The 12,151-nt window shown below is 42.9% G+C and overlaps 1 protein-coding gene across 3 annotated transcripts in view; it reads right to left on the bottom strand.

The window, feature by feature from the left end:
• The window catches only part of BMP2K (BMP2 inducible kinase), a 109,350-nt gene extending 98,819 nt beyond the window's left edge, over positions 1-10,531 (bottom strand). For all 3 annotated transcript variants that reach the window (XR_006175918.2, XM_008175613.4, XM_042856378.2), the window contains exon 1: positions 9,420-10,531. Coding sequence is in view for 2 of the 3 variants with exons in the window: in XM_008175613.4 (XP_008173835.1) it covers positions 9,420-9,573 (154 nt within the window). In the remaining variant the exon portion in view is untranslated. The remainder of the gene's footprint in view (positions 1-9,419) is intronic.
• Positions 10,532-12,151: the final 1,620 nt, after the last annotated feature.

Here is a 12,151-nt window from a genome sequence, read left to right as displayed (position 1 = left end):
AGCACCTAAGTGCACCAGTCCCTTTTGAAAATTTTACCCCTACACTAAGTTCTCTGGAACAAGAACAGTCTTCTTTGTTACTCATCTGTACACTGCCTAGCACAATGGAACCCTCATCTTTTACTAGAGTTCCTAGACGTAACTATAATATAAATTAATAGTAATGTCAAAATGTGTTAATGTCAATATCTTCAAAGCAACATTTATGAGCAGATGTACAACAAAAAAGTGTTTGCAAATAGAATCTATCAAGATTTGGCTGGTGGGAAAAATTATGAAAAATTTACATCAAACGAAGCATAAAACGTCTCCCAAAGAAAAACTGTTAGTTAACAACAGTGATTCTTGACCACTATCTTACAAAAAAAGCTTTCAGAGCTACTAAACTCCTTCTCCTTCTGCTAATTTAAACCAATATCCAACTACAATTAGGCATACACAGAAAATATATTTAGTTTCTCTTTTAAATCAAATTGAGTATAGACAATAAAGTGGGAAATGTGAAAATAAATTAGAATACACACTAAAACGTGGAAATATTTGTCTAGGGAATGACTGAGTACTAATAATACGACAAGAGAAGAACTATACTAAAAATCAGGGATTCCTGAATTTTTATCCTTGATCTGATGCAGACACCCCTCTTCAGCCCTAGGAATTTTTTTATCCTCTATTCCTCAGTTTCCCCATCTATATAATATAGATGAACCTAGCAGCCCTGTGAAGTAGATGGGTAATATGATGTGCTTTTAACATAGAATGTGATCTTAACACTTTTGTTTTTAATTTGGCATAAATCAAAATCAGTTAAAGTATACTGAGTTAGGAAACAAAATACACTAGTTACTAATTTTATTATTCCACCCAAATTAAACACTTTTACAGTGAAAATAAAATACTAAGGAGGGAGCCGTAACATTTTTTTCTTACTTTGCACCTAGTACCACTACACTGAGTTAAAATAAAGCCTTCCTCTACTCAATACACTCTCAGTTACGCATCATTAACATATAGGAAAGACAAGTCAAGAATTACACGCATCTACCCATAGGCACTTCCTGTTTTTAAAGAACATTTATTTGAACACAGCTGCATCCTGTAGAAAGCAAAACATTAATCTCACTTCATATTGCTATTACTAGAGCTAGTCTATCAGAAGTGTTGATGAAGTTAAAACCCTAGAATACCTTTTAGTACTCAACAGCTTATTTTCCTGCCTTACATAACTCCAAGATCAAAAGTTCCTTTAACCCTTCACCTCCCGCCCCATACGCTTCTGACCGAAAACTCTCACTGAATTTCATATAGAAACTTAGTTTGTACATGTGGAGTGGCGCTGGGTACAAAAAGAGACGGGGAATGCATGAAAGGACGTTTAGGTTGTATAGTTTCCTCAGTCCTCCATTTGGAATATTTTAATTATTCCAAAGCTGTGACTTCAAATAAAAATAACCATATCAAACATTTAAAGTTCTTTCACAGTCACAATAACGTTTTATTCTATAAATGGACAAGATACAGAAAATTAAAATTTATACCACCACCCTTAAGTCTGAAATGTTTTTAAATCTATCTATCTCCTTTTCACCATTTATGCTGTTTATTTAATTTTTTTGAAGTAACTTAGCTTGGACAAAAGAAATAAGTCAGTTCCATTTTTTAGCTCTCCTGTATAATACAGCATAGTTGTATTCAGGGGCAACACCAGTTGTGTATTTACCTTTATCAACAAAGTTTAATTCATATTATATTTTGTAAAACCCTTAAAGAAAACAAACCAGCATTTTGGAAAACTGACTGTCTCTCTAAACTTACAAGAGATCTTGATTCTTCTGGACCACTTTTTCCTGAGCGAACAGAATATTCTATAAGCATTTGAATATCTAAAGCTTTCTAGATACCCAACAGAAATGATTATTATTTTTAGTTGAAGATACAAGGAGCAGCATGATACCTGTGACCTAACCACTGAACTACTGAAGAATGCAAGCTTACATTTTGTTACACATAAGAACATAAGAAAGGCCATACCGAGTCAGACCAAAGGTCCATCTAGCCCAGTATCCTGTCTACCCACAGTGGCCAATGCCAGGTGCCCCAGAGGGAGTGAACCTAACAGGCAATGATCAAGTGATCTCTCTCCTGCCATCCATCTCCACCCTCTGACAGACAGAGGCTAGGGACACCATTCCTTACCCGTCCTAGCTAATAGCCATTAATGGACTTCACCACCATGAATTTATCCAGTTCTCTTTTAAACTCTGTTATAGTCCTAGCCTTCACAACCTCCTCAGGTAAGGAGTTCCACAAGTTGACTGTGCGCTGCGTGAAGAAGAACTTCCTTTTATTTGTTTTAAACCTGCTGCCTATTAATTTCATTTGCTGACCCCTAGTTCTTGTATTATGGGAATAAGTAAATAACTTTTCCTTATCCACTTTCTCCACATCACTCATGATTTTATATACCTCTATCATATCCCCCTTAGTCTCCTCTTTTCCAAGCTGAAGAGTCCTAGCCTCTCCTCATATGGGACCCGTTCCAAACCCCTAATCATTTCAGTTGCCCTTTCCTGGACCTTTTCTAGTGCCAGTATATCTTTTTTGAGATGAGGAGACCACATGTGTACGCAGTATTCGAGATGAGGGCATACCATCGATTTATATAAGGGCAATAATATATTCTCAGTCTTATTCTCTATCCCCTTTTTAATGATTCCTAACATCCTGTTTGCTTTTTTGACCGCCTCTGCACAATGCGTGGACATTTTCAGAGAACTATCCACACAGGCTAAGAGTTACTAAGGTATGTCTACACTACAGACTAAGTCAATCTACGTTAGGTCAATTTACAGCCCCCTCAGTAATTACTGATGTCCACACTACCCTTCTCCTGTTGGTGGTGCGCATCCTCACCAGGAGCACTTCCACCGACTGAAGAGGGCTGAGAGCCAGGGCTCTCAACTCCGTGCAGCTTCCCACCAGGAGTGGGAAGAGGGGGAGAAAAGAGGACTCACCCGGGCTTCTTGCTTCCCTGAGTGGGGAGCCAGGAGAGCACAGCCAGATCGGAGCACCAGGGGCAGCCAGGCTCTAGCGTCCCAGCTTTTTTGTCAAATTTCAAGGCTCCAACATGGCAGCCAACAGCTGATGTAAGTAACGCAGTGTCTACAGAGATACTGCGTTGCCCTAATTACACAGACATAAGCCCTATGCCTCTCATGGAGGTGGAGTTGTTATGTTTGTGTAGCACGGTACTTACATTGGCGGGACAAGGCTGTACTGTGTACACTGACATAAATAGGTCAATGTAAGCTGCCTTACATCAATCTGTGTAGTGCAGACCAGCCCTTAGTTTCCATTCAATATAGTAACCTAATTAAGGTGTAAAAATGAGGTAGCACATGTGAACACATCCTCTGCCTGTAGAATCAAGAATGGTCAGTACTAAGATTTTGATTCAGATTGAAAGCTAGAGAACACAAACTTTTATCTGAGCATATCTGAAAATTTCCTTTCAAGTAACAAAGTCCACAGATTCATCACAATGGACACTTCAGCAGGCTTGCAGAACCAGACCAACCCATCTCTGCCACCATCTCCTGAAGTTCCCTCCAGTTGAGAATTTCCACACTCAGATTAATTCAGCTCTGCTTTTCTAAATCATCTGTTTATCTTCATCGTGGGCCATAGTTTATTACTCCAAGAAAGGAAAAAAATTCAGGAAAGCACTAGTAGCTTTTCCTATTATTCACTGTGCTATGGTCCACAGATCGATTATAATAGGATTTTCACAGCAGCATGCCTCCAGAATGAGAACCAAGACCATCTTTTAAATAAGGTCATCCAGAACCAGCTACATTATATATTACCTACCCCAAACTTTGGTTAATTCAGAGTTATGATTGTCCAGTGCACCTTAACTTCACTTCCTGGCTTTCAAAGATTTGAGTGTAGATGAATCACCACTAGGTAACCTTAACTGTTAATAAAGAATTAATGAACTTGCACCACTAACTCTACCCTGCACCCCCATGAGGCACAGTAGATTTCAAGTTACAAGTCAGCGTCTGAGTTTTAGAGCACTTATAGTCTTTTAAACAGTTGGTGACTCATCCTTAACTCTAGCAGAGCTGTTGCACCACCATAATCGTCTTCCATCTTTCTCCGGGGACTAAGGCACAGGGAAGATTTGAAAAAAGGCACTGGCTAAAGATTGGATGACCAGTATGTAGAATATGATGAATTTACATAATTGAAGCTAAGTGACTGCCCAAAAGATCTCAATTCAGGCTTAGACTCTTATCAGTAAGACTGTCAATGCCCTTAAGGATTAGACTTTAATGCTTACCAAAGAATATTTCTGGAATTTAGTTGGGTAAAGAATGTTATGACCATTTTAAGGACTACTTGTTTAATTTTTAAAATACTGGGTCTCATCACAGGAAACTCACATCTCCAAAAATTTGTTTGAGTGCAGTTATTAATTATGAGGAAAGATATTTTAGTAGAAAGTATAATGATACCTTCTGCAGCAGTTTGAGCCGGGTACTGCTATAAGAAGCAGACTGAGGTTTTAAGGCAGTGCTCCATGATTTTGGAGGCTGAAAAAAGGGTTGTTAAACATGAACGTTAAATGTTTCCTCTGGTCGTGTAAAACTTCTCTTAATTGAACATTATAACATTATACTACAGCGACTTGACCTTTTTGCTTGAACTCTCTTATACAACCACTTTAAAGTCCTTCTGGAAGAACTCAAAGGTATGTTTCATTCTTTAACACAGTAATTAAACTAATCAACTTTGCACCACTCAGTAGAATGAGTTATTTGATGACTTCTTTTTAGCATTCATGAGAGAAATGATCATTTAAAGTTACCCATTTTGTACTGTCTGGTCCTAGAGAATTGTTTTTTGCAATAGCTGACGTCCACTGTCAAGGGGGGGGGGGGGAGGTGCATTGGAAGGTCCATGCCAGGTTAATCAGTTCCGACAGCCATAGCCTCTTCGGCCAGGGTGGGGGTGGGAACAGTATCACTGCCATTCTTAACTACCCTTTATATCAGGGGTTCTCAAACTGGGGGTAGGGACCCCTCAGGGGGTCACGAGGTTATTACATGGGGGGGGGTCACAAGCCAGCCTCCACCTCAAACCCTGCTTTGCATTCAGCATTTATAATGGTGTTAAATATATAAAAATGTTTTTTTAATTTATAAAAGAGAGTCGCGCTCAGAGCTTGCTGTGTGAAAGGGTCGCCACTACAAAAGTTTGAGAACCACTGCTTTATATGGTCCTGGGGAGCGGCAAGAAAGATGGGAAAGCATAAATCAGAAACATTGCCTAGCACTATGAGAAGTCATTCACACCACCTTATATCTTGGGTCCAGACACATGGAGAAACCGCAGAGAACTTTATTGGTTTCTTTGTATCTGGAAACAGCAACAGCCCACCATGCTGATTTACGAGTGAAGATATTACTGGGTGAATGTCCCACTCTGCTTAATCTAATATTTACCATGTACGTTTCAGAATTCCATCTCCACCAAATAGGCAGTGCGCACAGAAATAAGAAATTTTGCTCCACCCAGGACAGAAATTTCTCTCTCTCTGACAGGTAAGACCGATCATGTTCTTGCTACTTTATTTATGAAAACTATACCAAACACAAAGTGTCATGACCAGAACATCCCTGAGAAGAACAGTGCTTTCAGATCTCATGAATCATTGACTTCCAGTAGATGGATTCTGTTCTCCCTTTCGGTACCCATCCCATTCCAAACAAACTTGCAATGCTATAAAGTCTAGCCACTTAAGTCACTGAAAGACTGGCAGCAGTCTCCTTGGCCCTAGACTAAAAGCTTCCAGTTGCCCTAGACTAAAAGCTCTTTGAGGCATAGACTATATATCTTCCTGTGGGTTTATACAGAACCAAACACAATGGTGCCCCTAATCCTGACTAGAGTATTTAACAAAAATAATAATGTTTGCTGAATAGTGTTTGACCAGCTGTAGACCTATCTGAATTAAAAAAATATTTGCCAAATAAATCGAACAAACAGATACCAGCTCTTCTAACACAATGAGACTACAAACAGGACTGGGGTCTAGTAGGTTGCTACTGTCAAATAAATAATGCTCAGCTAAGCTAGGCCCCACACTTTCAGCTACTGCTAAAGGTGAAGGCATTGGGAGTCCCACTAGGATGCTATCCTGGACCCCCCTCTGGGGCTCCATCTTTCATAGCCTCCAGCTAGTACAGGTCTGATCAGTGTGGTACCCTTAGGGTGACCAGATGTCCCGATTTGATAGGGACAGTCCCGATTTTTGGGTCTTTTTCTTATATAGGCTATTACCCCCCCCACCCCCGTACCGATTTTTCACATTTACTGTTTGGTCACCCTCCACCCCAAACCTCTTCTGCCTGCTGCTCCTCTCAGCCAGCCTTTTCTTCCTGTTCCCCCAAGTCTCATACTACAGTCTCCATGGCTCCTGTTACAGTCATCTCCTACAACTTTAGCTCTCTCTAAATCTCCTTTTAATCCTCTCCATTTACAGCTCCAGTGCTTGACCATTTCCAATGCTCAGCCCAAGAAGCACTGAATTTAAATTGGCCTCATTCTGATCAGTTTCATCAGCACGTAAATTACTGTGAAAACTGACAAGAGTGGCTGAGATGGTATGCCTGCATTCAGAAAGGCAAGATAACCCTGCGCCATATTAGGAACATTTTCTTCACAACTATAAGGACTAGACATTTGCTTTTTACAGGAAAGAGGATAAACGGAACCCTAGAGTTTGCAGTAATACATAACACGATGAAAGGTTCCTACAGGCCCTTGCGTAAGTAGATTTTTTTTTTAGCCCTGCTAATTTTTAATTCCAAATTTTCACTCTCATTTCTTTTGGCTTCGGGGGAAGGATTACAAATGCAGATCTCTTCAGAATGCCATTAACTATCAGTGCTGAGTACCAACGTTGAACATTATCTACTAACTTGGACTGTAAGTTTGACTTGAATGCTTTCTAATATACTGTAATCATAGAACAAAAGCAGATACACACAAGAGGATGAAGTTACAGACATATTTTATGGCTAATGCAAAGTTACTTGATAACACAGCAGCCAACAAAAGTGACAGGCTATACGCGTACTACTTTTCTGCAACCCTTAGGCTGATGTAGTATCCTAACATCATCCACTTTAAATAAGAGTTTATATTTTTCTTAACTGATAATTTACAAATGAGATTACCAGGAGTCCTCTTAAACATTTAAGCCTGAGCAAAGCACTATACAATTTCCCTGTTTTCTACCATTGGCCTATTTTAAGTCACCTCCTCAACTATTAGAGAAACATACCCCTATACTATTCCAAGACTGTATCCTGCAACAAGCCTTGCAGAGGCAGATCCCTGTACTGAGTTCCATTGATTTCAATAAGGCTCCATAAAAGGGTCCACCTGCATTGCTAGTTGTGGAATTGGTGGCCTAAAACTAATGCAGGAGTACTCAACTCATTTCCAAAATGCAAAAGCAAAACTACCCATCTTCTCAATATTGAACACTAATTCAATTTTAGCTAAAGGGATGCTATCAACTTAAAAATCCTTTCACACAGAAGTATTTTTAATCTATTACAATAGATAAAGATATTAATTAAATCCATTACAATAGATAAAGATAGAAATTCCACTCTACTTTTTGCACTTTGCAGCACTTGATGTCTTGTCAGTATTCCTTTGTGTGGGTATTTTAAAGGATTTAAATTCAAATATTAATAATAGGAAATTATTGCAAAATTTTTGCACAAGAGCTAAAGAAAGATGCAGTAACAAACTATTCATTTCATATTTTTAAATCAAAAAGATCTCAAGATGACAGTGTCCCTTTCAGAGGGCACTAAAAGTCAGGGTAAGCAAGTTCTTCCTGCTTAGAATTCATATTTTTCAATAGACCATTCAAGGTTCTAAAGAGGATTCCCAGAATCCCACATACTTTTGAAAAAATGAAAATTCAACAATAACATACTCCCATTGCAATCATATTTTTCAATATCATGAGCTAAACAGAGTACTCAGATCTACTATCAGTATCTGCAATGCTTCAGCTGTTTACCAGTTCTCTCACTTTGAAATAAGGAAATCAATTTAGAGCCTATAAATGTTCTTTGTTTGGCATTAATAGCAATTTTAATAAATATATGCAAATGGTAATGAACATGCAAATCTACACAATTGCACACAACACTTGGGTTGAGAGTTATACATACATTAGACTTATGTGCATATGCTGGCAAGTTTTCATGGTTACTTTGCAACAATAAACTTTAACATGTTTTTATTCACTTTACTGTTTTCAAATTTTGCAAGAATACCACACAGCATAGGTGTATTGCAAATACAAAACAGCCTTATGTCCAACCATCTGAGAAGGGAATTATGCAGTATTCTTCATAGTGTAGAGTGTACATAAATATTTAGCTAAGAGTAAGTACTACACTGGTTATTCCCACAATAAGAACCCAAATCTGATACCAGTCAAGATTACCTATGTTATTTAGTTTACTAAAATGCATAGCACAAATGACAAAATATTGCCTATTCAGAGCTTTTGTTGTCTAAGATAACTTCACTGCAATGCCAATTGCAGGTTTAACAATACAGGCAGCATGCTAATAATGATGGAATAATTAATCAAATATTGTTGCAAGGGGAAAGACAGGAGTCCTACTGCATATAAAGCTGCAAACACCACACATTTATTGCTGATCCAAGTACAAGTCTGTTGAATTCCAGAAGTTGGGCCTTAATATCAGCTTCACTTAGAATTACTTAGCAAATAGGACAAACATCTTATACAAGCCAATTCTCTGGCATTGGTTACTGTACACTACACACATGCTCTGAAACACCATTTGATTTGACCCAATGAATATCAGATCCCACAACAGCATGCCACTCGCTAGGCGATTTCATACTGGTTTACTGGTGACAATATGCCAGGAAACTATGTAACCCCATAATGAGGCCAATGCACCAGCCAATCGTTTAAAAAAAAAATCACTAACCGGCTTATAATGTGTAAGCAGCTATTAGAGTCTGGGAACGAGAGCCAGTGCCGGGGGGAGGAAAAAAGGGGTCCAAAGGTCTCAGACTTCGCCCAGCGTGGGGCGCAAAGGGAGATTTCTGTCCTTCTGTCCCCAACTTTTTAGCCCCCTGCGGGAGCCCCCTTCATTGGCTCTGCAGGGCTCCTGCTTCCCTCCCGCGGGGGCATGGGCTGGCACTTGGGGCCCTGGGAAGGGAGCGCGATGGGGGCTGAGCCGTCCTGCCCCGCCGACCCCCCCCCCCCCGGGCATATCCACCGAGAGGGAGGGGGCTTTACCCTGGCATTGCCCACCCCAGCGCCCGGGGCCTGCCCCCGTTACCTTCCGCCAGCAGATCCTCCAGGGTGACCTGGTACCGTCCCACCACGAACACCCGGCCCGCGGCTGCCGCTCCGCCCGCGCCGCCGGAGCCAGCGCACGTCGTCCCGCCGCCGCCGCTCCCCTCGGCCTTGGGCATGCGAGAGAACTTCTTCATGGCGAGCGGCCGGCCCGCGGCGGGCTGGGGATGGAGCCGGAGAAGCGCGGGCAGTGCCCGGGGGCGGCGGGGGAAGGGGGCGCTGCTCGGGGAACCGCTCGCCGCTGCCAGGAGCCGGGCTGCGAGCCTCACATTCCGCCCGCGGGGAGCTGCCCGCGCTGGGCTCCTCCTGCCGCGGCTGCCCCCGCCCGCAAGGCAGCCGCACCGCAGCCGGGGGGTGGGAAGCGCCGGGCCCCGCTGCGCCCCTTTGCTCCCGCTGCCGCAGGGTCAGGAGCGACGCTGCGCTGCGCGGATTTTGCGCCCAGTTCACACGCAGCAGCACGTCACCGCCGAGCCGAGCACCCAGCGATCTGCAAGGGACCAGGCGCCTCGCCTCGCCTGCGCTGGGCTGTGTGCGGGGAGGGGCGCATGCGCACTCCTCCGGCTCGTCCCACTCCCCGCCCCGCGGCCGGAAGTGAGGTCGCCAGGCCTGGCCAGCACGTGGGGGGAGGGAGGGGGAGGAGAAGGCTCGCGCCGCCCTTTGAGAGCCTTGGCCGTTGTTTAAAAGGTTGGTGCTGGACCCCGCCTGCCGTTAGTGAGGAACGACCGTTTCGAACGCTGGAGGAGCGGGGGTTCGAGCCCCAAGGGAGGCTGGCGCGCGCGAGGATGGCCCTGCAGCCCAGCCCTGCCCCTAGGCAAAGGGGAGAGCTGCCTTTCCCCAGCCAATGCTTAATTTGTAATGAAAGTGGGGCTCGGCCATTATTTTTTTTTAACATTCATAACTGGTGCAGCAGTCCCAGAGGTGCCAGCCAGGCTATGAACTGCCAAGCCTAGAGGTGGCAGGGATCAAGCCCTGGCACAAATTAAGCACTGCCCCCATCCAAAGCCTAGGACAGGACCTGCAGGAATACAGTTATTCTTAGCGGCAACGGCCCTCTCCTTCTTTCAATCCCAGCTGCTGGCACATCCAAGCGCCTGTGAACGGGACATTGCAAGCCATCATTTTTTGGCTCCTGGGTGGAGCTGGTCAAAAATGGGCATCGTTTTCCATAATTGTTTGCAGGAAAGGAAAAAAGGGTTGTGAAACTTTCAACCTGCAATGAAGGAGAGAAAAAGCTTAGCCAAGATGAGGGGAAGCCCATCTACTACGGTGATGAAGGTGGTTTAATTGCCTGCATAGACTAGAAGAACTAGCTGACTCAGAAAAAAGTGCCATCACAGTTAGAGGTCTATAAAATCGTGAGTGGTGTGAGCAAGAAAGTGTTATTGACCCTTTCACACAATACAAAACCTAGGGGTCACCCGATTAAATTAATAGGCAACTGGTTTAAAACTAACACAAGGAAGTACTTTTTCACACAATACACAATTTAACCTGTGGAACTCACTGCCAGGTGATGTTGTAAAGGCCAAAAGTATAACTGGGTTAATAAAAGAACTAGATATGTTCATGGGAGATAGGCCCATAAATGGCTATTAGCCAAGATGGTCAGGCATGCAACCCCATGCTCAGGCAAGCCTAAACCTCTGACTGCCAGAAGCCAGATGTGGAAGACAGGTGGATCACTCCAAAATTGCCCTGTTCTGTGCACACTCCCTGAAGCTCCGGTACTGGCCACTGCCGGGGACAGGACATGGCTAGATGGACCATTGATCTGACCCCATATAGCCATTCTCTTATGTACGCTGGATCCCCAACATCACTTCCTGCAGCATCTAGATGTTCCATGGAGCTCTTTGATCCAAGTACTGACCCAGCCTGACTGCTTATGCTGATGGAGATGACAGGATCCTTACACAAAGTGATATGGCTGCAGGCATATCTTTCTCTGGAGATTCCCATAATACAAATGCAGATGACATGCAAGTTGCCTTTTTCAGAGGTTGGTATCATACTAGTAAAATATTTGGTGTGGGAGCCACTGTCAGTTCCTTTAATGCACAAATACATCCACATTTTTGAGCTCTATAGTCCGATTCTGACAGTAGCATATAACACCTGATGCTGAGATACCTAGGATAGCAGTGTTAGTTGCCAGTTCCTTAAAGAATCTTTTGATATACCAGAAACTTGACATCCTTCAGATAGTCTTTCTTCCCTCTCAATTTTCCGATGAATAGCAGAGAGACACGCTGAGTCTACTTAGATTTCTCAATTTCCCACTGGCAGGTGACCTAAAGAGGAGGATTGGACAGAGCCAGTGCAAGGAAGGGGAGGGTAAGGGAGAGCAGGGGATGGAGCAAAATGAGGCACAACACACAGGTGGGGATGACGAGTGACGTAGAAGAGTGGGTGGGCTGAAGAATTACCCAGTAACTGGAAGAGGCAAGATAATAGGGAGGCTGGATTATAGGGTAGAGAGAGACCAGTTGTAAAGGAAGTGGGTGAGGGGAATGGAGCAGAGGAGTGGACCAAAGCAGCATTGCCAATGCTCACAATTTTATCTTGAGTCTTGCACTATTTGTCTTTTCTTAAAACTCCAGCTCCTGGAATCATGTGATGATGGGAAAATACAAGCTTTCATTTAAAAAAAAAAGTTTCTAGCCTTTAAAGTTATGGAGTAATCACCAAAAATGTGTACCCCGGAGGGAGGAAAAA

The sequence above is a fragment of the Chrysemys picta genome, chromosome 5 (assembly GCF_011386835.1).
Source record: "Chrysemys picta bellii isolate R12L10 chromosome 5, ASM1138683v2, whole genome shotgun sequence".
NCBI classification, from domain to species: domain Eukaryota; kingdom Metazoa; phylum Chordata; order Testudines; family Emydidae; genus Chrysemys; species Chrysemys picta.
This window is presented reverse-complemented; position numbering and strand designations above follow the sequence as displayed.